Source organism: Lampris incognitus, chromosome 8 (assembly GCF_029633865.1).
Source record: "Lampris incognitus isolate fLamInc1 chromosome 8, fLamInc1.hap2, whole genome shotgun sequence".
In the NCBI taxonomy this organism is placed as follows: Eukaryota; Metazoa; Chordata; class Actinopteri; order Lampriformes; family Lampridae; genus Lampris; species Lampris incognitus.
This window is the reverse complement of record NC_079218.1, coordinates 61,792,856-61,820,575: the sequence shown is the minus strand read 5'-3', so window position 1 is coordinate 61,820,575 and position 27,720 is coordinate 61,792,856. Positions and strand designations below refer to the sequence as shown.

Below are 27,720 nucleotides of genomic sequence, written 5' to 3'. Positions count from 1 at the left end.
TTGATAAACATTTGTCCCTTAGAGCTGTGTTGACTGCTCTTTTAGTTATGTGGTGGTGTAATTGGGTCAGATTGGTATCGTTAGCGATATTAGTTAGTGGGGGTCCAACACTATCATCCCCGCCAAACTAACCACCAAACTCCTCTCCCTTGGCCTCAACCCCTCCCTCTGTAACTGGATCCTGGACTTCCTGACCAACAGACCTCAGTCTGTTAGGTTAGGTGACCACTCCTCCTCCACCCTGACCCTCAGCACAGGTGCCCCTCAAGGCTGTGTTCTGAGCCCCCTCCTTTTCTCCTTCTTTACCCACGACTGCCTGCCAACTCACCTTCAAATGTTATAGTTAAGTTTGCAGATGACACCACAGTCATTGGCCGTATCACCAACAATGACAAGACAGACTACCGGGACCAGATTTAGCACCTCACATCATGGTGCACTACCAACAATCTTGTCCTTAATGTGCAGAAGACAAAGGAGCTGATTGTGGACTTCAGGAGGTCTAGAAGCTGCAGCCAGTCCCCCATTCACATCAATGGGGTAGAAGTGGAGCGTGTTTCCAGCTTTAAATTCCTTGGAGTCCACATCAGCGAGGATCTTTCGTGGACATTAAACACCCAGGCCCTTGTGAAAAAGGCCCAACAATGCCTGCATTTCCTGAGGAGGCTGAGGAGTGCCCGTCTACCCCCCAAAATTCTCACCAACTTCTACCACTGCACCATAGAGAGCATCCTGACCATCTGCATCTCAGTGTGGTACGGCAACTGCACCTCAGTAGACCAGAAAGCTCTGCAGCGGATCGTCAAGGCGGCCCAGCATATCACCGGTACCCAGCTCCCAGCCATAAAAGACATTTATCACAAACGCTACCTTCAAAGGGGTCTGAGCATCAGCAGAGATCCCACCCACCCACCCCAACCATGGACTGTTCTCCCCCCTGCGCTCTGGGAGGCGCTACAGGAGCCTCAGAACCCGCACTACCAGGCTCAAAAACAGCTTCTTTCCACAAGCTGTTGCCCACCTGAACCTGGCTACCCACTGAATAACTGTAGATAATTTTAAATATTTTGTACTCCAGCTCTTTTTTAACTTATTTTTAGCTTTTAGTCTTCATGTGTGTATATCTTATATTGTGTTTTCTGTGTTTGTGTGTGTCTGTCTTGCACTGTTTGGTGAAGCCACAGCCCTCATTTCATTTTTAACATGTGCCTGCACATTGTTTTTAATGACAATAAATTGAATTGAATTGAATTTATAACATAAAAAATATATGAGAGATCAACCATGTCATTTTGAGTTTAATGACCTAAATACAGAAACGGCTGAAAAATTAATTAAGTTAACATGTAATGACAAAAAACCAGGAATTGATAATATAGATGATAAACTGATTCAAATAGCTGTTAATTACATTGCACACCCTATATGTCACATAATGAATACCAGCCTGAAACAATCTATCTTTCCACAAGCTTGGAAGGAAGCAAAAGTCATACCATTGCCCAAAGATAAAAAAAAACATCATTTAGTGGCCATAACAGCCACCCCATAAACTTGCTATCAGCTATAGGTAAGATCTTTGAGAAGGCAATTTTTGATCAAATACAAGAATACTTCTCAGCAAATAACCTGATAACCGATTTCCAGCATGCCTATAGAAAGGGACATTCTACATGTGCAGCTCTAGCCCAAATGACAGATGACTGGTACAAAAATTTGGACAGCAAAATTATCTGTGGTGCAGTCCTATTAGATTTTACAGCAGCATTTGATGTAATTGACCACAAGCTCCTTCTTGAAAAGCTGGAGCCTTATGGTTTTAGACCATCTGCAATGGCCTGGATGGAGAGTTATTTCGGTAGAATACAGATCAATGAAAGCATGGAATTCCTTACCACTGCCAATGACTAAACTGGCACAGAAATCACTATTTAAACAGCAGATAAAGAAACACCTTGGAATGTTTTATTTGTAGGATGCAAAATACATGGTCATACCTGCACATATTACATACACACACTCACACACACACACACACACACACACACACACACACACACACACACACACACACACACAGGACAGGGTAAGGTGTGATTTCAACTGAATTGTACAGCCTGGATGGTTTCAACAGTTTGTACAGTGGAATGATTTATGTATGTGTCTTTGCTGTTGGATGATGACTTATGTGTACTGTAAAGTTTAATGTAGGTTTTTGCTATTTTTTGTTTGTTTTGTTTTTGTTTTTCTCTGTCTTGTTTTAAATGTATGTATTAAATATATTGTTTTTATGTGGACCCCAGTAAGACTAGCGGTGCTTTAGCGCACAGCTAATGGGGATCCTGATAAATGAACAGAATAAATAAATAAACAGAATAACAGAGGAGGGCTGAGCTGGCTGGACACAACAGAGCTGGGCATGACAGAGGAGGGCTGAGCTGGCTAGACACAACAGAGCTGGGCATGACAGAGGAGGGCTGAGCTGGCTGGACATGAGAGAGCTGGGCATGATAGAGGAGGGCAGAGCTGGCTGGACAACAGAGAGCTGGGCATGATAGAGGAGGGCAGAGCTGGCTAGACACAACAGAGCTGGGCATGATAGAGGAGGGCAGAGCTGGCTGGACAACAGAGAGCTGGGCATGATAGAGGAGGGCAGAGCTGGCTGGACATGAGAGAGCTGGGCATGATAGAGGAGGGCAGAGCTGGCTAGACACAACAGACTGGGCATGACAGAGGAGGGCAGAGCTGGCTAGACACAACAGAGCTGGGCATGATAGAGGAGGGCAGAGCTGGCTAGACACAACAGACTGGGCATGACAGAGGAGGGCAGAGCTGGCTGGACATGAGAGCGCTGGGCATGATAGAGGAGGGCAGAGCTGGCTGGACATGAGAGAGCTGGGCATGACAGAGGAGGGCTGTGCTGGCTAGACACAACAGAGCTGGGCATGACGGAGGAGGGCTGAGCTGGCTGGACATGAGAGAGCTGGGCATGACAGAGGAGGGCTGTGCTGGCTAGACACAACAGAGCCGGGCATGACAGAGGAGGGCTGAGCTGGCTGGACATGAGAGAGCTGGGCATGACAGAGGAGGGCTGAGCTGGCTGGACATGAGAGAGCTGGGCATGACAGAGGAGGGCTGAGCTGGCTGAACACAACAGAGCCGGGCATGACAGAGGAGGGCTGAGCTGGCTAGACACAACAGAGCTGGGCATGACGGAGGAGGGCTGAGCTGGCTGGACACAACAGAGCTGGGCATGACAGAGGAGGGCAGAGCTGGCTAGACACAACAGAGCTGGGCATGACGGAGGAGGGCGGAGCTGGCTGAACACAACAGAGCTGGGCATGACAGAGGAGGGCTGAGCTGGCTAGACACAACAGAGCTGGGCATGACGGAGGAGGGCTGAGCTGGCTAGACACAACAGAGCTGGGCATGACGGAGGAGGGCTGAGCTGGCTAGACACAACAGAACTGGGCATGACAGAGGAGGGCTGTGCTGGCTAGACACAACAGAGCTGGGCATGACGGAGGAGGGCTGTGCTGGCTGGACACAACAGAGCTGGGCATGACAGAGGAGGGCAGAGCTGGCTAGACACAACAGAGCTGGGCATGACGGAGGAGGGCGGAGCTGGCTGAACATGAGAGAGCTGGGCATGATAGAGGAGGGCGGAGCTGGCTGGACACAACAGAACTGGGCATGACAGAGGAGGGCTGAGCTGGCTGGACACAACAGAGCCGGGCATGACAGAGGAGGGCGGAGCTGGCTGGACACAACAGAACTGGGCATGACAGAGGAGGGCGGAGCTGGCTGGACACAACAGAGCTGGGCATGACAGAGGAGGGCGGAGCTGGTTGGACACAACAGAACTGGGCATGACAGAGGAGGGCTGAGCTGGCTAGACACAACAGAGCTGGGCATGACAGAGGAGGGCGGAGCTGGCTGGACACAACAGAGCTGGGCATGACGGAGGAGGGCTGAGCTGGCTAAACATGAGAGAGCTGGGCATGACAGAGGAGGGCGGAGCTGGCTGGACACAACAGAGCTGGGCATGACGGAGGAGGGCTGAGCTGGCTAAACATGAGAGAGCTGGGCATGACAGAGGAGGGCGGAGCTGGCTGGACACAACAGACTGGGCATGACAGAGGAGGGCTGTGCTGGCTGGACACAACAGAGCTGGGCATGACGGAGGAGGGCTGAGCTGGCTGGACATGAGAGAGCTGGGCATGACAGAGGAGGGCAGAGCTTGCTAAACATGAGAGAGCTGGGTATGATGGAGGAGGGCGGAGCTGGCTGGACACAACAGAGCTGAGCATGACAGAGGAGGGCTGTGCTGGCTGGACATGAGAGAGCTGGGCATGATGGAGGAGGGCAGAGCTGGCTGGACATGAGAGAGCTGGGCATGACAGAGGAGGGCTGTGCTGACTGGACATGAGACAGCTGGGCATGACAGAGTAGGGCAGAGCTTACTGGACATGAGACAGCTGGGCATGACAGAGGATAGCAGAGCTGACTGGACATGAGACAGCTGGGCATGACAGAGGAGGGCAGAGCTGACTGGACATGAGAGAGCTGGGCATGACAGAGGATAGCAGAGCTTACTGGACATGAGAGAGCTGGGCATGACAGAGGATAGCAGAGCTGACTGGACATGAGACAGCTGGGCATGACAGAGGATAGCAGAGCTGGCTGGACATGAGAGAGCTGGGCATGACAGAGGATAGCAGAGCTGACTGGACATGAGAGAGCTGGGCATGACAGAGGATAGCAGAGCTGACTGGACATGAGAGAGCTGGGCATGACAGGGGATAGCAGAGCTGACTGGACATGAGAGAGCTGGGCATGACAGAGGAGGGCAGAGCTGACTGGACATGAGAGAGCTGGGCATGACAGAGGATAGCAGAGCTTACTGGACATGAGAGAGCTGGGCATGACAGGGGATAGCAGAGCTGACTGGACATGAGAGGTGGGCATGACAGAGGAGGGCAGAGCTGACTGGACATGAGAGAGCTGGGCATGACAGAGGATAGCAGAGCTTACTGGACATGAGACAGCTGGGCATGACAGAGGAGGGCAGAGCTGACTGGACATGAGAGAGCTGGGCATGACAGAGGATAGCAGAGCTGGCTGGACATGAGAGAGCTGGGCATGACAGAGGAGGGCAGAGCTGACTGGACATGAGAGAGCTGGGCATGACAGAGGATAGCAGAGCTGGCTGGACATGAGACAGCTGGGCATGACAGAGGATAGCAGAGCTGACTGGACATGAGAGAGCTGGGCATGACAGGGGATAGCAGAGCTGACTGGACATGAGAGAGCTGGGCATGACAGAGGAGGGCAGAGCTGACTGGACATGAGAGAGCTGGGCATGACAGAGGAGGGCAGAGCTGACTGGACATGAGACAGCTGGGCGTGACAGAGGAGGGCAGAGCTGACTGGACATGAGACAGCTGGGCATGACAGAGGAGGGCAGAGCTGACTGGACATGAGACAGCTGGGCGTGACAGAAGGGCTGACTTGGACCTTCTTGTGCTGCAGAACAAATCCAATATACACTTTCTTCTTTCTCTCCCTATTCACTTTCCCATCCTGACGCTGTCTCATCTCCTAATGGCATCTTTTCTCACTGATGTTTTTCCTCATCATCCTGGTAATCAGTCTTATTTACTACAAAATGCAAAACAGAAAAATCTCATTAATACAGTAATAACGGAAAGCTAGTCTCAACACACCTTTAGGAAAATGATCTGGTCCTTAAACCTTTCAGAACTCATCAAAACTCAAGTAATTGTAGTTATATGTAATAACTGCGATGGATTTTAGACAGTCATACTTATCCACAAATATAAAATCAGAATAACATACAAGAAATTGTATTAAAGCTCACTCTCACCTTGTAAATGAATTCTATCCTGTTTGTCTTGGTGAAGTGGTCAATCACTCTGTCATCCCAGCAAGGCTTTTCCCCCAGACACTTGATTATCCTCCTCTCCGTTGCTAGCACCGCCCACCACGTGTGGAAGTCGTTCCTGTCCCACGCTATTCCTCGTGTATGTCTTTCGATGCTTCAGATATGAAACGCTCCTCTGCACACCAGCTGATGTTACACCAATTGATGCAATTAAGCACATGGGCCGATAAGCCTGTGGCATTGCCCTGTCCAACTCAGTAGCTTTTTAAAAAGCTATGAGGTCACACAGCTTGCCTTTGCTGGTATGAAGCCCCCCCGTCTGAGTACAGAACTTGCAACTCCGCCTTCAACCTGTCTGAATGAAAGAAATGCCCATAGCCTTTCTTTAGACACTCAAATGACTCAAAAGGGGAATCTCTCGCCATGTCATCAAACTTCACTGGACTGAGCAGCTCAAGGAAGCGTGTGTTATCCATGTTAACATAACGCTGGGTGATCTGGTCAACCCAGTTGTTCGAGACAGCCTATACACGTCCCTGTCATGCTGCTTGGGATCTTGAGCGTTCCCTCTGCATCGTCCTGGGGTGATGCTCTGGCTCCTCTGTCAGGCCAGCAGCTTTTGCATAGATAGCTTGGAATGATGCCTCGGACTTCTTCTTCTTCGCAAAGGACAGAAGAGACTCAATCCTTGATTTGAAAAGACAACATCTGCTGCTTTCTGTTGCACAGTATCAAAAACCACAGCTGTCTCACCAAAACTGCTCATATGTCAACAGCTTGAAAACAAAATCAGAATCCTCCGTGGTTCTGACTGACCCATTTGCAGCACTGCTAGTTTCCTCGTCTGTCACACTGTCCGATTCAAGCGTGCGCTCAAAAGTTGTAAGTAGCTTCTCGTGATTGTTTACTACTGCGCTGGCAATGCGTAGGAGAAGTTCCAGCGTGCGGGGGTGGTTTTCGGTAGCCTGGTCCTGGAGCAATCACTTCCCTCCAAAAAACAGTCATTCTCTTTGTTGACTTGCTGAAAGTGTTGCAAACCCTGACCAAGTTGCACAAACGAATCTTTGCCTCCGGTATGCAATTTGCTCCTTGACTCAGCACGACACTGAGCCGATGCGCATAGCAATTAACAAAGTGGATGTATGGTGCCACTTGTTTCACTTCCGGCTGAAGCCCGTTCAGTGAAGATGCCGTCACAGCCGCGCCACCATACGTTTGACTAACGAGTTTCTGTTTGTAACCGTAACTAGCCACCTCTCTGTCAATGGACTGACTCCGCATCCCTGCCCACCAAAGACGCACCAAAGACCCCAATGACACCTTTCTGTGTTAGTCCCGCAGCGTCTCTTGCAGGTGTAGGTGCATATAAATAACAGACAGAGTCGGGCTGTGTCTCTTAGTAACGTGTATTCACCGGCTGTGCCCATAACGCAACTGAGGCATGTTACACAGGGCAAGTATACATCAATCAGTGCCCCCAGGGGGCGCTGTTGGCTGCATAATATTACCCTACAACATCTCCCTTCCTTTCGTCGAATACAATACCAAATAATATAATGGATAGTATTAGCCATTAGAACATTAGTGCTCATATCCCAATATTAAATAGTGCATCAAGAAGGAACAGCAAGTCGATATCAACCAAAACCTTTGCAGAACAATAACGACAAAATGGTAGCATCAGAACATCCACAAGACCACTGAATAAGAACATTAGAAGTGAACGTCACAGTTTTTGTTTCGGTTTTTTTTTGTTTTTTTTCATGTCCACAGTCCAGTGTGTGCGTGTGAGTGTGTGTGTGTCAATCTCAGTACAGTGTATGACCTAGAGGTCAAGTCTTTCTGGAGGCTTAATCTGCCTCCCGCTCCGGGAGAAGGCCCGGCCCTGTAACTCACGGCATGGTGTGGTCACAGCCTGTGGGGGAGATGGCGGCGACCTCGAGGCTGACGACCTTGGAGACATTACAGGGCTGCTGACGACTTCCTCCATGCTGCCTCCGCCCACATGGCCCCCTTCAGCTGCACACGTGCCCACAGGCTGCTCCGGTGGCCGTTCTGTGTGGGCTGACGGCTGTGGAGGGGCGCCCTCTGCTGGTCGCAGATCAACCCTGTTGGGACGGTACGTGGTCCCTCCACGTTGACGAGATAGGACCGCGGTCCCACCTGCTGCAGGCATACTCCTCTCCTCCATCGGCCTGTTCTGTCACCCGGGAGTGGTTTCATCCTGACAGGCTGGCCGACGTTTAGCTCTGGCAGATCCCTCGCAGTTCTGTCATACGTCAGCTTCGCTGCCTGATGCTTCACCCTCAGCTTGTCTGTGACCCCAGTGATGATCTGAGGTGCTAGCAGCTGGGCGGCCACAGGGAGAAGAGTTCTCAGCCTCCGTGACATCAGCCGTTGTGCTGGGCTGCAGCGCATGTCCTCAGTGGGCGTGTTTCTCCAGTGAAGAAAAGCCTTCCAGGGGTCTTCGTCGGCCCTGTCTGCTTTTCTGCATAGGCCTTTCACGATCTTCACTGCAGACTCTGCTTTGCCGTTAGCTTTTGGGTGTCTCGGGGAGGACATGACATGTTCGAAGCCCCACTCCCTCGCAAACGCCCGAAACTCTCCACAATCAAACCGACCTCCGCAGTCGGAAATGACCCGGTCAGGGATACCGTACCGTGCAAACTGCGCCTTGCACCTTCGGATGGTCGTTTCTGCCGACAGGTCTGGGAGTAGATCAATCTCCCAGAAGTCTGAATAGTGATCCACCATGAGCAGGAAGTCCTGCCTTGTGTAACTGAACAAGTCCATGCTCACCAGCTGCCAGGGACGTGTGGGGAGCGGGTGTGACATCATAGTCTCTTTTTGTTGCTCGTGTGCATACTTGTTACACACTGAGCACTCCTGCACATAGTCTTTGATTTCCCCCTGCATATTTGGCCAGTAGAGAGTATCCCGGGCCTGTCTATAACAAGCCTCACCCCCCACATGGTTGTAGTGGATCCGTTTCAGCATCTCAGGACGCATAGCTTTCGGAATGATGACACGCTGGCTCCTAAAAAGCACACCGTCCTGTGCGCTTATTTCATCTCTGATGGCCCAGTATTCTCTGATGGCTATGGGGCTCTCCTCTTTGTGTTCTGGCCATCCCTCCAGCACGACCGACTTGAGTGTTTGAAGACACACATCCTCCTCTGTGTGTTTTTGAATCTGTGCGGGGCATTGGTGGTGACGTTTAGATAGTCTGCTTGCTGAATGGCTGCCGCGTCGTACTGCACCTGCTGCATGCTGCAGACTATTTCACGACTGTACTGAGTGTCCGTTCTCTGTGGCGGGGTGGTGGCTCTGCTGAGCGTGTCACTGATGTACATTTCAGGGCCTGGCTTGTACATCACCGTGAGGCAGTAGTTCTGAAGTGTGAAGAGCATGCTTTGAAGGCGCTTTGGTGCACTGAGAAGGGGCTTAGTGAAGATTGACACCAGTGGGCGGTGGTCGGTCTCTGCAGTCACATCACCCCTCCCATATAGGTAGTAGTGGAAGCGTTGACAAGCGAATACGATGCTCAGGCACTCCTCAATCTGTGTGTAGTTTTGCTCCATCTGGTTCAGCGCGCAGGAGACGAACGCGACCGGCTGTCCCCCCTGAAGCAGGCAGCAGCCCAAACCGGTCTGACGAGTCGCTCTGTATGGTGACTGGCTTGCTGACATCATAGTAACGTAGTACTGGCACTGCCTCGACCAGCGTTTTGATTTCTTTCATAGCAGCATCATGTTTGGGCAACCAGTGCCACAGCACACCTTTGTCCAGCAACCTTCTCAGCGGTTCACACACCTCTGACAAGCGGGGCATGAACCTCGATAAATAGTTAACGAAGCCGACACACCGCTGAACACCTTTTGCATCAGTGGGGTTTGGCATGTCCAGGACTGCCCTGACCTTCTCGGGATCGGCTTTGAGGCCCTCCACTGACAGTATGTGGCCGTGGAAGCGGACCTCCCTCACATGAAACTGTAGCTTTTTATGCTCAGCCTCAGCTCCACTTCCCTGCATCTGTCCATCAGAGCAATGAGGTTTGCGTCATGGTTGCGAACGACCTCCTCCTCCGTGTCCCCACAGCCGACTATGAGGATGTCATCGGCTGTGGGCTCGATTCCTTTCAAACCGGCCTGCAGCTCATGTTGTTTCCTCTGGTACAGCTCTGGTGCGACTGACACGCCGAAAGGGAGCTTCAGCCATCGCTTTCTACCCCATGGCGTCCAGAACGTTGTCATCAGGCTGCTCTCCTCATCCAGGCGACACTGCAAGAATGCATCGTGCGCATCCACCAGGGTGAAGATACGTGCCTTAGGCAGCTTGTACAGCACGTCATCTAAAGTGGGCATGAGGTAGTGGGACCTTTTCAGGGCTCGGTTAAGTGGCTTGGGGTCGATGCAAAGCCTCAATTTGTCCGGCTTCTTCACTATGACCAGATTGCTAATCCAGTCTGTGGGCTGAGTGACTGTGGTTAAGTGTCCATCCTTTTCATATTGGTCCAGCTGCGCCACTGGGACATTTCTTGGTGCGCACTGGACAGGGGCCACAGTGCTATCCAACTCGAAGTGAACATCACCCGGCAGTGACTCGACTGGGCTGGTGAACACGTCATTGTAAGTGTTAATGAGACAGCCTTTGGTTAGCTCACCTGTCTTGCAGTGCTCCACTTTATTCAGCTCTTCGGGAATGGTGAAGCATATCAAGCCAAGTCTCTCGCATGTCTCCCCTGAAAGCAAGGGCTTCTGGCTGGTGCGCACGACCTCAAAGTCCAGTCTGTGCGTCTTGCCCCTGATGACACACTGTGTGCTGTACACGCCCATTGAGCTCATCCACTCACTGTTGTAGAGTCTCAGCCTGGTGAGACTTTTCTGAAGAGGCACTCTAGGCGCCAGTCTCATCCTGTCTTTCAAGCTCATCACGTTGCAGGTGGCTCCAGAGTCAAGCTGGCACCTCTGGACCCCTCTGTGCAGTGGCAGGTTTACAAACCACTTTTTCCTTTGAGTGTTCACAGCCCCCACGCTCTCAGCCGTGTACACATCCCTCTCATCGCGGTCGCTGTCCTCCGGGTCCCCTAGCGGCGGGTCATCCACAGCGTTCAACTGACGTGCTTGCTGGCCTCTTTTCATGCATACTTTGGCAAAGTGATTAGCACTGCCACACAAGCGACATGACTTTCCAAATGCGGGGCACAGGTCTCGCCCCCGTCTGTGCGGTGTGCCACAGTACTTGCATTCACCTGTGCCTCTCTGTGGCTGTGCAGATGTGTTGGTGGGCTCGGATGGCCTGCTGGTAGGTCTCCGTCCTGGTCGCTGTCCATGTGCTACATTGATGCTCTCCGCAGTCACAGAGCTGCTAAGTGACATGGATTTTAACTTATTGCCCAACACCTCCGCTGCACGGCAAATGTCAATAGCTCCCTCCAACTTCACCTCCTTTTCTCTTAGCATGCGTCGTCTGGCGCCCTCATCAGTTGTTCCCAGAACAAGCCTGTCCCTTATAAGCTCGTCTCTTATAGCTCCATATTCACATGTGGCAGCCTTTTCTCTCAGTCTCGTCACAAAAGCATCCACAGGTTCTCCTTCCTCTTGTTTAAGGTTGCCAAAAACATACCTCTCAAAGATGACGTTTTTGGTAGGTGTGAAGTATTATTCCCCCAGTTTGTCGAGTATCGCTCCGGCGTCTTTCTGCTCTTCCGCTGTGAGTCCTAGGTTGTGCACGTAAACATGGAGGCTTCCTTCCCCATTAGCCTCCGGAGCGTCGCTGCCTGCACCGGCTTCTCTGCCTTGTCGATCCCGGTCGCAAGCAAATAATCCTCAAACTCTGATGGAAGCTAGCCCAGTTGCTGTGAAGATCCCCAGTCATCTTCATGGGCTCCGGCGGCGGAATATTGGAAGCCATCGTCTTGGCTCGATGCTAATGCTAGCAGGCTAACTGAAACTTCTAGCTACACTTAGTAAAACAATAAACGCACGCTGTTCAAGCAACAGGCAACGTAAGACTCACGTTGGGTTCCAATACAGCTTCTGACACCATGTTGCAAGTGTAGGTGCATATAAATAACAGACAGAGTCGGGCTGTGTCTCTTAGTAACGTGTATTCACCGGCTGTGCCCATAACGCAACTGAGGCATGTTACACAAGGCAAGCATACATCAATCAGTGCCCCCAGGGGGAGCTGTTGGCTGCATAACATTACCCTACAACAGCGTCCTCATAGCAGACAATGATGGACGACTGGGCTTTGCGTGACATATCGGTCATCTCGTCTGTCCGCCCTGATAAAGAAGACGCAGCGGTAATCTCACTTCTATCTGCTGAGCCATGGCAGCAATGCTTCAGTCAGGTCTTCTTGTATGCTATTACATGACCCAGAAAACACGGTGGACCTTTCAGATGGGCAGCCAGAACATCACCATAGCGGGCTAACACTTGTACCGTCTCTCTGTAGTTTCTCTTATTATCGCACTTTCCACTCTCATCATGCCCCCTACATGCTGCTCCTGACGACCCAATAATGACATCGAATCAGTCAACCTTTTCACCATGCCACGGGTCTTCTGGACTGTGTCGTTATGCTTTGCGAGTATCAAGCCTCACATTTCCCAACAGACTCGACTGCACGGCTGCACTGACACGCTGCTTTGGTTTTTCATGAAGCTTAACAGATCCATCAACATGTCGTGGATCCTCAAGTCCATCTCTTGCAACCTGAAGAACACCATCTCCTGCAGCAGCACACTTAAACATCACGCCACGCCAGCAACACAAGCGCTTTGTTAGCACCACCCCCCCCCCGTAGCTACTCCACCTTGTCATACCTAGAACTCTTAAAACTCCGACTTACCGAGCCCACTCTCTGCACCAACTTGATGGGGGCTTTGGTCTCTCCTGTGCCTTCACTCCTAGTTTTTCCTCATAGGAGAAAGTGTGATCCGGTCCACAATGTCTGTATCCATCATAATTCTTCTTTGCAAAAATTGTGAAAGACAGGACAGGAGCTAGCTAGGCTAGTACAAACCCCAATTCCAGTGAAGTTGGGACGTTGTGTAAAACGTGAATAAAAACAGAATACAATGATGTGCAAATCCTTTTCCACCTATATTCAGCTGAATACACTACAAAGACAAGATATTTAATGTTCAAACTGATAAACTTTATTGTTTTTTTTGCAAATATTCCCTCATTGTGAATGTGATGCCTGCAACACGTTCCAAAGAAGCTGGGACAGGGGCATGTTCACCACTGTGTTACACCACCTTTCCTTTTAACAACACTCAATAAGCGTTTGGGAACTGAGGACACTAATTGTTGAAGCTTTGTAGGTGGAATTCTTTCCCATTCTTGCTGATGTACGACTTCAGTTGCTCAACAGTCTGGGGTCTCCGTTGTCGTATTGTGCGCTTCATAATGCGCCACAAATGTGCAATGGGAGACAGGTCTGGACTGCAGGCAGGCCAGTCCAGTACCCGCACTCTGTTACTACGAAGCCCCCGCTGTTGTAACACGTGCAGACAGTGGCTTGGCATTGTCTTGCTGAAATAAGCAGGGACGTCCCTGAAAAAGACGTCACTTGGATGGCAGCATATGTTGCTCCAAACCCTGTATGTACCTTTCAGCATTAATGATGCCTTCACAGATGTGCAAGTTACCCATGATGCCATGGGCACTAACACACCCCCATACCATCACAGATGCTGGCTTTTGGACTCTGCGCTGATAACAATCTGGATGGTCCTTTTCCTCTTTAGCCCGAGGGACACCACGTCCATGATGTCCAAAAACAATGTGAAATTTGGACTCGTCAGACCACAGCACACTTGTCCACTTTGCGTCAGTCCATCTCAGATGAGCTCGGGCCAGAGAAGCCGGCAGGCAGCGTTTCTGGGTGGTGTTGATATATGGCTTTGGCTTTGCATGGTAGAGTTTTAACTTGCACTTGTAGATGTAGCGACCAACTGTGTTAACTGACCATGGTTTTCCCAAGTGCTCCTGAGCCCACGTGGTCATATCCTTTACACAATGATGTGGGTTTTTAATGCAGTGCTGCCTGAGGGGTCGAAGGTCACGGACATTCAGTGTTGGTTTTGGGCCTTGCCGCTTACGTGCAGAGATTTCTCGGGATTCTCTGAACCTTGTGATGATATTATGGACTGGAGATGATGAAACCCTAAATTCCTTGCAGTTGTATGTTGAGAAACGTTGTTCTTAAACTGTTGGACCATTTGCTCACGCAGTTGTTCACAATGTGGTGACCCTCACCCCATCCTTGCTTGTGAACGACTGAGCCTTTCAGGGATGCTCCTTTTATACCCAATCATGACACTCACGTGTTTCCAGTTAACCTGTTCATCTGTGGAATGTTCCAGACAGGTGGTTTTTGAGCATTCCTCAACTTTCCCCGTCTTTTGTTGCCCCTGTCCCAGCTTCTTTGGAACGTGTTGCAGGCATCACATTCAGAATGAGTGAATATTTGCAAAAAACAATAAAGTTTATCAGGTTGAACATTAAATATCTTGTCTTTGTAGTGTATTCAACTGAATATAGGTGGAAAAGGATTTGCAAATCATTGTATTCTGTTTTTATTCACCTTTTACACAACGTCCCAACTTCATTGGAATTGGGGTTTGTAGCTAGCTAGCAACAACTAACGTTAGCCTACAGTACAGGGCTACAACACGAGGTCAAGATCAAAAATGCAAATATGAAGATGAACAAGAAAGATCTGAACAGATTAATTAATCATGTTCACAATATGCTTTAGCCTTGCGTGCTGGCAACAAACGGAGACGAAGATTTCAGTTCGGCAGCAAAACAACTGCAACTTTATTTCTCTACTGACGTCCCTTTCTCTCTCTCTCTCTCTCTCTCTCTCTCTCTCTCTCTCTCTCTCTCTCTCTCTCTCTCTCTCTCTTTCTGTCTCTCTCTGCCTCTCTCTCTCTTTCTCTCTGTCTCTCTCTCTCTTTCTCTTTCTCTCTCTCTTTCTCTCTGTCTCTCTTTCTCTCTCTCTCTCTTTCTCTCTCTCTCTCTTTCTCTCTTTGTGTCTCTCTCTCTTTCTCTCTCTCTCTCTTTCTCTTTCTCTCTTTCTCTCTGTCTCTCTCTCTCTCTTTCTCTCTCTCTCTCTCTGTCTCTCTCTTTCTCTCTCTCTCTGTCTCTCTCTCTCTTTCTCTCTCTCTCTCTCTCTCTCTTTCTCTCTGTCTCTCCCTCTCTCTCTCTCTCTCTTTCTCTCTGTCCCCCCCCCCCCTCTCTCTCTCTCTCTGCACTGCATGCGGGAAGGTTGGGTACGTCAGCGTGAGTGAGGGCGTTGAATGAGCTTGAGCGTGTTTTTTGGATTAATTCACTTGTTCTCTACTGCTTTCACTTTTCTTTTCTTCTCTACATGGTGAAGTGAGGGAAGTTTAATTTTACTTCGTCGTTGGTTGTTGGAAAGTGACCGGAGTAGCTGGTGGGAGGTTGGCGGTGTGCAATATGGCGTCCCTCCCCGGTGAGGGCTCGCCTCCCCTGTCTATCAGACACGTGGTTAGAGTGGTGGTGGACTCGCGGTACACTGTGGAACAGGTTCTCCTGGCTGCAGGAGAACAGGTCGGTTATGAGAACATCACCTACGGCTCTCGGATGAACAAAGCCGTGGTGGCTTTTCTCCGAGAGGAGCGTTTAGTCCACCTGTTGGTCGAGAGCGGCCTGGTGCTGGACGATCTGTCTGTAGCCGTCTCTCCATTGTTTGTGCCGTCGACACGTGTTACCGTGTCAGGCGTACCTCCGTTTATCCCGAACGAGCTCATTGAGAAAGAACTGGGTCGTTTCGGGAAGTTTGCTGGCGGGTTCAGAACAGTCCGTCTGGGTTGTGGCGACGCCAGACTGCAGCATGTTACCTCCCTGCGGAGACAGGCCTTCATGTATTTAAATGATCCCTCAGAACATCTACAAGTGTCATTTAAGGTTAAATACGAACACGGCTTCTACACTTTGTACACGAGTTCTGGCAGCATGAAGTGTTTTGAGTGTGGCGATGTCAGCCACAAACGCTTATCCTGCCCGCACAGGGAGCCCACAGCGGGCAGCAGTACAGGCGAGCCACAGCCAGGAGGCGCCGCTGAGGGCGGTAGCCCGCAAACGGCGCAGCAGGCGGCAGGAGATACCGTAACCGGTGATCCGCAACCTGGTACGGAAGGAAATGTAACAACTGAGCAGGACAGCAATACTGTAAATGATGGTAATCTGAGTGGTACTGAAGCACAGGATGCAGATGTATGCAGAGACGAAGGACAGACAGAACCAGCGGGAGACAGTCACCCAGCCGAGGCTGAGTCAGGTCTCTGCAACAGGTGAGTCACACTGTGAAAACGCTGGAAATGAAGATGAGGACATGTTAGAGGATGATAGCCTATCTCAGTTTGCTGATATTGTGTCGCAAGATGATCAGCAGTCATACTCATTGAAAGAGATTAATGATTTCCTTGACGAAACCTATGGCAGACAGTCTGTGGGTGTAACAGATTTCTTCTCGGATGTGGACAGGTTTGTTAGTTCTGTTATGAAATTTAGAAAAACAGCTGGATATGAAGAGCTCAGTAAGCAGAAGAGGTTTCGTCTGAAGAAGATTCTGACTAAACTCAGGAAAGAAAAGCGAGGAAAGGTTTCTTTACATTTACAAAACTGAAATATATGTGATACACAAAAGGTGGGGTTTTTTCTCTCTTGGAAAGTTCTCACTGTCTTATCCTTCCTTTTCTCTCTTCTTTTTAATGAACGGTTTGCGAGTAGGGAGTCTAAATATTAACGGAGGACGAGATAGAGTTAAGCGAGGTGTGGTAGCTGAGCTGATTAGAGCTAAGAACATAGATGTGCTCTTCCTACAGGAAACACACAGCTCTGCAGACAATGAGATAGAGTGGGGAATGAGTTGGGCAGGCCAGGCTTTTTTGAGCCATGGTACCAACTTTAGTGCAGGTGTAGCTGTTCTTTTCTCGCAGCGCCTCCTTTTGACAAATGTTTTGACATGTGAAGTGGAGCAGGGCAGGATCCAGGTAGTTAAGGCAACAATCCAAGAAATACCCTTTGTGTTTATAAATGTGTATGCTTATAATACAGGCACTGATCGCTTGAGATTGTTTAGCAAACTGAGGGATAAACTCAAACAATTTAATAGTGGCTCAATCATAGTGGTGGGAGGGGACTGGAATTGCACTACACACCCTACAGTTGACAGAAACTCAAGAGCCCCATCCACCGTCAGCTTCTTTTCTGTCCACTGTGGTTGCAGAAAACGACCTTACGGATGTTTGGAGGACACTTAATCCAACAGTTAGGCAGTACACATGGGTAAAAGCTGCGGAGGGTAGTGTGAGGGCAGCCAGGTTGGACAGGATTTACCTCAATCAAACATACAACAACAGGTTGATTAAGTCCACGATATCACCTGTGGGATTTTCAGATCACCATTTAGTAGTGGCAGATTTTTCTTTACAAGTTCAATTTCGACACTGTTCCCACTGGCACTTCGATGTGCGGCTAACGCAGGATAAAGCCTTCTGTCAGTTCTTCTCTGACTTCTGGAGTCATTGGAGGCTGAGGAAGGAGGATTTTGAGAGCTTAGCTCGATGGTGGGAGGTAGGAAAAACACAAATTAGGATTTTCTGTCAGCAATACAAACAACACACTCTCGGTGTAGAGAAACTTTGTCTTGATGAATTAGAGAGAGAAATTAGGATATTAGAAGGCGAAGTAATTATTGGACATGATGGTGACAGCAGCACTTTGGAAAGTCGGAGGAAGGCTTTAGGTAGGTTCCCACATGAGAGAGCAAAAGGGCGCTTTAATCAGGACCCGACTTGCCACCATCAAAGACATAGATGCTCCAACTTCTTTTTTCTTTAAACTCGAGAGGAAAATTAGAAAGAACAATGTGATGATGCACCTCAAACTTCCCAGTGGGGCAATTACAACTGATCCATCAGAGATGAGGAAGTTGGCCATAGACTTCTACAGCAGCCTGTTCAGTGCGGAGACCTGTGACTCTGGCTGTGTGGGGGAGATACTGGAGGAACTGCCTCAGCTGGGTGAAACACAGGTGACTTCGCTGGAGTCCCCCGTCTCCTTTGATGAGATGTCTGCGGCAGTTCAGCAGCTCAGCTGTGGCAAAGCCTCTGGAGTTGATGGACTTCCTTCAGAGTTCTACAAGACGTTTTGGACTCAAATTGGACGAGACTTATACGATGTTTTTAAAGAATGTTTGAACTCTGGAACTCTACCTTTGAGTTGTAGAAGGGCTGTCCTGACACCGCTACCAAAAAAGGGAGATCTTGGCCTACTGCAAAACTGGAGGCCAGTTTCATTGTTGTGTACTGACTATAAGATCATTGCAAAATGCTTTTCAAATAGACTCAAACAGTGTATGGACACGGTTGTACATTACAGCCAGACGTACTGTGTTCCTGACCGTACAATTAAGGATAATCTTTTTTTGATACGTGACATTATTGCCATATCTAAGCTCCAGGAGCTGGATGTTGGCCTGCTTTCCTTAGATCAAGAGAAGGCTTTTGACAGGATAGATCATTGCTATCTGTTCAAAACACTTAAAGGTTTTGGTTTTGGGGATAAATTTGTTAACTGGATTAAGTTGTTGTATTCCGGAGCCAGTGTTCTGTTGAAGGTAGGAGGTGGACTCAGCCGACCTGTCTCTATTAGGAGAGGTATCAGACAGGGTTGTCCCTTATCTGGGATGCTGTACTCCCTGGCCATTGAACCACTTTTATTTCAGCTCAGGCAGGGGCTCCCAGGACTAACCTTTTCAGGGAAGACCACCACTGCAGTTAGCTTATCAGCATACGCTGATGATGTCACGGTTTTCATAACAACCCAAAACAATGTACAATTTCTCAAACAGAAATTGGCCTTATACGAACAAGCTTCCTCTGCAAAGGTTAATTGGTCAAAATCCGAGGGCCTCTTGCTGGGGGAGTGGAACAATAGAGAAAAGCCGACATTACCAGCGGGGCTGCAGTGGAATACAGACGGGATAAAATGCCTAGGTGTCTTTCTAGGCAGTGACCGCTTCCTGAGCAAAAACTGGGAGGGTTTAACCGAGAAGGTCAGTGCCCGATTGTCTAGGTGGACTTGGATCCAGCCTCAGTTGTCCTATAGGGGGAGAGTCTTGATTGTTAACAACTTGATTGCCTCGATGTTCTGGCACCGGTTTACAGTTTTAGAACCTCCGGACACGCTCATACGGGAAGTACAGAAGACGCTAGTGGACTACTTCTGGGGAGGCTTTCACTGGACCAAGTCTGCTGTACTGTTCCTACCAGTGCTGGAAGGAGGCCAGGGCCTGATTGACCTCCGCAGTCGCATCATGGCCTTTCGCCTTCAAACTGTGCAGCGCCTTTTATACCATGACCAGCGACTTTGGAGTGAAACAGCGTCTGTGTTGCTTTGGAGGGTCATGAACCTGAACTATGACAAACACCTGTTCTTTCTGGACCTGGCTGGCATGGATTTCACGACAACACTCTTCTATCAATCTGTTCTCCGCGCTTGGAGAACGGTCTTGCGCACCAACAGGGACTACTCCCAGCTTTATGACAGTGTCGGGGAGGAACCACTGTTCCATAACCCACTGATACACTGCAGGATGCTCAGCTCCTTAAGTGTACAGATATCCCTCATAAGAGCTGGACTTACGAAATTAGTGTGTCTCAGATCAGGAGGACAGTGGAAGACGGCGGGCATTTTGAGCCAAGAGACTGGCTTTAAATATCTTCGTTTGATGGAGAGATTGTTGGGAGAAGTGATCAGTGCACTTCCTGGCTTCTTCAAAGAGGTACTAGGAGCGGAGTGTGGAGAGGATCAGCCAGCTATGCTGCCTGTCTTTCCATCTTTGTCAGTCCGTGCGGCAGTGGAGGAGCAGGAAGAAGTGAAGGGGGCCATTCTGTCCTTCAAAACGCCGGAACTACATGACCTCTCAAGCACGTCACAGAAGGCCTTGTACGCAGTCGCTGTAAAGGTTCTCAACAGAACATCACTAGCCGGTGTGCAGGAGTCGAGGTGGTTGAGTTTGTTGGCACCAGGCTCATCCCCCAGGGGCAGCTGGAGGTCCCTGTACAAACCCCCCCATTGAGAAACGCACTGCGGATCTACAGTGGAGGGTGGTACACGGGGCTGTGGCTACGAACAGACATGTGGCACACTTTGATCCTAGGGTAGGGAGTCAATACTCTTTCTGCAATGATGAGGAAACCCTACAGCACTTATGACTCAGAGGTCCCAGGTTGGGCCCTCTTTTCTCTGTACTGCAGCGGTGGCTCAGAGGTTTAGGAGAGGTTCTTGCGGACAGCCTGTTTGTCTTTGGTCCGAGGTACATGGCAGCACAGTGCAGACGTATCACCTTGGTTAATTTTTTGATAGGACAGGCGAAAATGAGCATTTGGCTTAGCAGAAGGAACAAGATGAAAGGCACAGGGTCCACAGATGCCATGCTCATGTTCAGGGGTCTAGTGGCTGCTCGGCTGAAAATAGAGTTCATGTTCTTCAACCTTAGTTCAAACCTAGAAGGATTTATTTCTATGTGGGGACATGGGGATGTGCTGTGCACAGTGGAAGACCAAGTGCTTATTCTTAATCTTTGAAAAAAGGGGAACTAGGGGGAAGGTGTATCCTTTGTTTTTACTGTGTATGGCGATTGTTGTGTTTTTCCACTATGTATATGAGTTTTTGTGTTGATGTTATCTTGATGTGACTGAAGAATTGGAACATTAAAGGCTTGGTTAAAGGTCAAAGGTCTCTCTCTCTCTCTTTCTCTCTCTCTGTCTCTCTCTCTCTCTCTTTCTCTCTCTCTGTCTCTCTCTCTCTCTGTCTTTCTCTCTGTCTCTCTCTCTGTCTCTGTCTCTCTCTCTGTCTCTCTCTCTCTCTCTCTCCCAATGCCCAACCCATCCTTCGGAGAGAAAAAAACCTCGAAGTCCCCGTATGTGCGAGTGTGTGTTTGTGTAGAAGTCCCCGTATGTGTGTGCGCGCGCGCGTGCCCCCCAGCGCTACGATATATACAGGAACCAGCAGAAGCTACTACAGTAACCACTCATTTATCTTAGGCTAATCTCTTTCCTTATCTTTCTTGCCTTATCTTTCACCGCGCTTCGAATAGCAAAAGGTGTGATGAAGATTGGAGAACAAGTCAAGGATCAGAAAGGCTGAACTGGTGTTCTCTGATTGGTTAGACGGGTGTCAATCATTTTCAGGTCGAGGAAAGACTGGGTGAAGCACTGCTTCACTGGGTGGGCGTTAAAACGCGTCATAAACCATAACTGTCCAATCAACAACGTGTATGGTACTACGTCAACTTACATTCACTTGCACTGGGTTAGTGAAGCAGAACACTCCCCTGTGTCACCTGAAGAGGGCGCTGTGTTGCACAATACCCACGACACTTTTTTTTAACAGTGACACATTTGTTTGTTTGATTCGCAGAGGAAATATTCATTCTAATTGTTACGACCCTCGGTGTGGAGAGGGTGCAACAGTCAGTGTACTGGGTAACAGTGAGGTGAGGGTGCAACACATAAACATTTAAATATAATAAAATATCAATATTTATTGACACCATGACAGGACAAGGGAACCCAACAGTTGCCAAAACAATAAACTACTAACAAAAGTAACCCACCCCTGACAGTGCCGACAAGCACCAAAGCTGAAGACAAAAAGTGAAAACCGCTGCTAAGCTAGTGAGTCTAACAGAGCTAATCTACTACGTGATGGGGTGTTTGCCCGTGGGCATCTTACCTTGAGCCCCTTGCCCAGAAGAACTAAACAAATTAAGGGCTAAACATAACCAAAATAGTCAAAATGCAAACCTGAGCAAAACCGGGCCAGACATTACAAACACAAAGTAGCTACAGCACACAAACTACACTACACTAAACTGAACACATGTGGGGGTTTAACTGGGAGACCGCGCAGCTGATGGGGACTGGATGATTGGTTGAGCTGTTGATTAGGTGATGAGGAGCACCTGGCGGATACCTGGATGTAGAGTCGGAGTGAGGGTTAGATACAAAAAGGCAACACAAAACAACTATACGGACACGGACACACCCATGGCCGTAACACTAATTAAATGTTGGCATCGAAAAAAGGTGTTTTATGTGATATGTGTGTTATGTTTTTTGTTTGTTTTTTGATGAAACACTGCTTCACTGTTGTCTTATAGAAACCTCCTCTGGCGTGTGTGTGTGTGTGTGTGTGTATATATATATATATATATATATATATATATATATATACACACACACACACACACACTGTATATTGATCGATAGAAAGCTGTGTATGTATGTTTGTATGCATAGGAATGGATAAAGACACACACATATGTACTATATATGTCTGTATGCTTACGTATAGGTATGGCAGTTCTTAACAGAGCTATCGAGAGCATCATGAACTCTACGGATCGAGATGATTGGGAACCTGTAATCATGCACGTCACTGATTCTATGCTGTCCATATGGAAGGGAGAGGTACTACTACCACTATTACTACTACCACTGCTAAGAATACTACTACAGATACTAATACTAGTGCTACTACTACACATGCTATTACTGTCAGTGCTACTACTGCTACTGCTGCTGTTAGTTGGCAGTCCTCTCTGAGTACTAAATGACATCCTAATGCATGCTGACTGTTGAGGTCAGACTTAGAAAGTGGATCAGTATATCTGGGACTACTCTTAACTGGATTTTATTTTATCAGAATCAGATTTATTGGCCATGTAAGTTGGCAAAAACATGGACTTAGACTCCGGTTTCATGGCTGTCAGTGTACTTAACATAAAATAACACAACAACACAACAAACTTCAGATATATATACACAAGGATTGACTATATAAAGGTGAAGCGGAATAAGAGGCAATAAAGTGTAATGGTGCAGAGAATATTTCAGAGATGCTATTTATCTAATAGAAAATGTTCTTCATCTATTGGTGATAAGCTGTCTTCCATTCCAATGTATACATGTGGAGTGCCTCAGGGGTCCATTCTTGGCCCCATTTCACTTTCCCTTTATATGCTTTTCTTGGATCATTTAATATGACATTTAACTAGGCTTAGTCTAAACCAAGTTGCCGTTTCTCATAGAATTGACCTAACTGCCTCTAGAGATCACCTCATCTGACGTTTAAGTTAAACCTGCTCCAACAGGGTTTAACTGAGGTTTAAGGTAAGCTACAGGGTTTAACTGAGGTTTAAGGTAAGCTACAGGGTTTAACTGAGGTTTAAGGTAAGCTATCTGTTGCTCATATCATTTTAATTCTTCAGTGTCAATGTCTTTTACGTTTATTGTGTTATATAGACTACTTTGACATCAGTTTGAACCAAATGTGATATCAGGTGGATACATTAAACATGTGTCACATCGCGGGCGTCCGGGTAGCATAGCGGTCTATTCAGTTGCCTACCAACACGGGGATTACTGGTTTGAATTCCATGTTACCTCCGGCTTGGTCCGGCGTCTCTACAGACACAGTTGGCCGTGTCTGTGGGTGGGAAGCTGGATGTGGGTATGTGTCCTAGTCACTGCATTAGTGCCTCCTCTGGGTCGGTTGGGGTTAGCGTGATCCTCCAACGCGCTACGTCCCCCTGGCGAAACTCCTCACTGTCAGGTGAAAAAAAGCGGCTGGTGACTCCACATGTATCGGAGGAGACATGTGGTAGTCTGCAGCCCTCCCCCGATCAGTAGAGGGGGTGGAGCAGCGACCGGGATGGCTCAGAAGATTGGGGTAATTAGCTGGATACAATTGGGGAGAAAAAGGGGGGGCCCCCAAAAAAAAGTTTTTCCTGTCAAACACATGAGGTTTAGCAACGCTAAATTTAGTGTGTTAAGAGTATTCAAGGCAGCTCAAAACTTTACTGCAGACTCAGGGTCCATAACAGACAAAGACAAATAGGTAAAAGACAATACACAGAGTAAACACAATAAAATAACATAAAAGCAACAAATCGGTGTCTTATAAGAAGGCAGCTATACCAGTGGTCCCACTGCCGGGACTGGTAGCATGTGGTACTGAATCTTATATTAGTTAAATCCATGATGATTACATTATCAGAGTCACTGAGCCGGCAAATAAATGTATACATGAGATTTCTCAGAAGAGTCTGAAAGGTACTGACTCCTGCAGCCACAGACATTTTACTTGCACTACACCATCTACTACTACCCCTACTACTACTTAGGTAGTAGTAGGGGTAGTAGGGATCGCCACAGCGGATCGTCCGTTTCCATTACCACTTGCACTGCACCATCTAGGTCTTTTTACTAGTATTCTCATAGCATCATTATAAGCTACTTGAACCCTCTGTAAGCTTGTTTTGTTCTAGTTTGAGCACAGGGGTGCAGTATAAAGTGGTGTACAATACTGTAACGTGCATGGATAAGTAGACACGTTGGTCCTTGACTAATGGGTCGGACCCTTTAGTCGACTGGTTAACGGAGCGGGAGACACGGGTTCGCGTCCCGGCTGTGGCGACGGTCTCCCGGACTGCCCCCCAAATTCGCTACAATATGTAGTTTGAGCACAGGTGTGCCGTATAAAGTGGTGTACAATATGTAGTGTGACAACAGGGGGGCAGTATAAAGTGGTGCACAATATGTAGGTTGACCACATAAGGGCAGTATAGAGTGTTGTACAATATGCTCTGAACAGACACATCGGCACACTAACTGAACACATACCAAACTTGTGTGACAGTGTTTGCTTGTGCAGACATCAAGCAGCGTTGTCTATAAATATCATCATCGTCTGTCATTTGGTCAGTAATATAATGTCCAAGATATTTCACCTTATTACACACCCCGAGATTATTATCGGACAATTTAAAATCAGGACATTTTAGGTAATTGACCTCTTTGGTTCTGCAGATCATGACAACACTCCATTACCAATTACCAAATACCAATTACCCATCATACACCCAGTGTTACACGCTTTCAACTGCTTGGACAAATCGTCAATATTGTCATGGTTGTGTTTTTGTTTTCATATTTTATTTTGAAGGCTCACCAGTTTGGCTCACCAGTTTTTGCCGTTTCTGTTCCTGCCCTGCCCTGCCCTGCTCACCATTTCCCTGATTGGCTCTCTGGCAGGTATATATTCCCCCTGGTTGGCTTGGTTCATGTGTCGGATTATAAACATGACCTTTGTTAACTCATGTTGGCCTGGTGCTTCATGCCTTCTTTGGGGGTTTTTTTGGGGGGGTTTTGCACCTGTCACTTCAGTTCTGTAAGTACTCTCGTTCATTAAAGCCTTGCTTTATCCCAGTCTGTCTCCACTGTCTGAATTTGGGTCCTGTTCCTGCTCTCGCTGTGACAGTATAACCCAACCAAAATATGGACCCAGCAGATCTGCTCAGCCTGCCGTATACTTGGGAGGATTTCGGTGTGTTGAGAGACACTTTCCTCAGAAAAGAGCCAAACTTCATTAAGCTCCTCACTGCCATCTGGAAGCGGGGCCTTGAGTGTGCCCAAGAACTGGCTTTTTTCCAGTGGAAATGCCACGGTAGCGCTGTTCCTGATCCTCCCAACCCTGGCATTTCGACCTCCCATTTTTTCCCAGAGTCTCAGCTTCCCAGCGTCCCAGAGTCTAGGCCGCCCAGAGTCTCCGCTGCCCAGCATCACAGCGTCTCTGCTGTCCCGTGCTACAGCGTCTCCGCTGCCCCGTGCTACAGCATCTCCGCTGCCCCATGCTACAGCGTCTCCGCTGTCCCATGCTACACTACGGAGAGCCTTCCTGTTCCAGAGTGGTCGGCCTGTCCCTGCCAACACCCAGCCTGTTCCCGCTCCTGAGCCATCAACTGTCTCTGCTTACATCCAGGCTGATCCTGTTCCCGGGCCTCCACCCGACCTTGCTGACGCCTGGCCTGATCTCAACCCGCCACCCACCTTTGGGTTTACGAGATTGCCTAGTTCCAGCTCTCGACTTCCCATGTTCAAGCGGCCTGGCTTCCTATGTCCCCAGCGGTCCCATTTCCCATGTATCCAGCTGCCCAGTTTATTGTGGCCCAGCTTCCCGTACCTGCGGTGTTCAAGCTCCCCGTGTCGTCAGTGGCCCAGCTCCCCATGTCGCCAGTGGCCCCGCCTCCTATACCCGCACCCTGACTGGCCGGCCGACAATGCTCACACCCCAAGCGGTCCGGCCACTGACACTCGTGCCCAAAGCGGTCCTGCTGATGCCCCAAGTGGTGCCGCAGCTGTCTTGTCCACGTCGCTGGCCTCTCAAGCGGCTGTCCTGTCCATGTCACCTGGTCACTCTCCAGATCGGTTGCATCCATCAGTCCAGCCCTCAAGCCATCCGCCTGAGATCCCTGGCCCCATTCATCCATTCTGACCAGTTGGTCCTGAAGCCCTCCCCCCACCCTGCTGGGTGCTCTTGGTACGTTCTTTTGGGACGTCTGGAATCCGTCCCTTGGGGGTGGGTCCTGTCATGGTTTTGTTTTCATGGGGTTTTTTTCTTAAATTTATTTCTGATTTTTCCCTCTTTTCTCCCAATTTAGTGGCCAATCAATCCCTATTTTAGTTCAAACACCCACCCTCGTACTGTATGCGTTCGCCAACTGCATCTCTCTGGCCGGCAGTCTCGAATGAGACGCCTCGCCACTTCCGTGACAAGGTGAATCCAGGCCGAACCACTGCTTTTTCCGACACACACAGAGACACATTCATGTGACGAACACAAGCCGACTACGCCCCCCTCCAGAAGACAGCGTTGCCAATTATTGCTGCTTCATGGAGTCCGGCCAATCGGATCTGACGAGACCGGGGCGCGAACCCCAGTCTCCAGTGGGCAACTGCATCGACACAAAGCCGATGCTTAGACCGCTACTCCACCGCGGACCCGTTCATGTTTTATTTTGAAGACTCCCCGGTTTTTCCATTTCTGTTCCTGCCCCTGTTTTGCTCACCTGTTCCCCATTCCCTGATTGGCGTTTCTGTTCCTGCCCTGCTTACCTGGAGTCTCTCTTATAAAACAGTGCGTAGGATCCTTACTTAATCATGTGTACGTGCGCACAAAAGCTAAAAATGGCGTGTGCCATAGAGTTTACATACAGGTGCACACATTCTCCCATCAAGTTTTGTTTTGATAGATCACATATTTTGTGTGTGAAGTGGCGTACGCCTCCTTCAGGCTCCGTTTTGTGCATACGCAATGGTTATAAATGGGACCCCATTTCCCCGATTGGCTCTCCAGCAGGTTTAAATCCCCCCCCCCCCCGGTCGCCCTGGCTCATTTGTTGGATTATAAACATTACCATTGTTAGCTCATGTTGCCCTGATGCTTCATGCCTTCTTTGTTTTGTGTGTTTTTTGTACCTGTTGCTTCATTTCTGTAGGTACTCTCGTTCATTAAAACCTTGCTTTATCCCAGCTTGTCTCCGCTGCCTGCATTTGGGTCCTGTTCCTGCCCTCGCTGTGACAAATATATAGATTGTAGAGAAGTGGAGACAGAATTCCCCCTTGTCTGACACCATTGCTGTCCCCAAATGGGGCTGAAATGCTATTACCCCATTTCACTTGCATAGTCTGGTGGGCATACCAGTAAGCCAGGATTCTCACAATCTATTTAGGCACCCCTCTTTGCCTCAATTTTCTATGATTAACACGATCAAAAGCTTTAGAAGCATCAATAAAACACATAAGAACCGATGAGTTTTGACCTCTGTATTTAATCATTTCCTTTAAGGCATGTATACATAAGTCAGTGCCATGTTTAGCTTAAAAACCAAACTGGTTATCTGTGGAGTTGATAAATTCG

General features: G+C 48.8%; 1 protein-coding gene across 1 annotated transcript in view; it reads left to right on the top strand.

The window, feature by feature from the left end:
* The window catches only part of LOC130116468 (amyloid-beta A4 precursor protein-binding family B member 3-like), a 142,173-nt gene that overhangs the window by 76,545 nt on the left and 37,908 nt on the right, over positions 1 to 27,720 (top strand). The window contains exon 5 of the mRNA XM_056284373.1: positions 22,315 to 22,430. Within this exon, the coding sequence (XP_056140348.1) occupies positions 22,315 to 22,430 (116 nt within the window). The remainder of the gene's footprint in view (positions 1 to 22,314; positions 22,431 to 27,720) is intronic.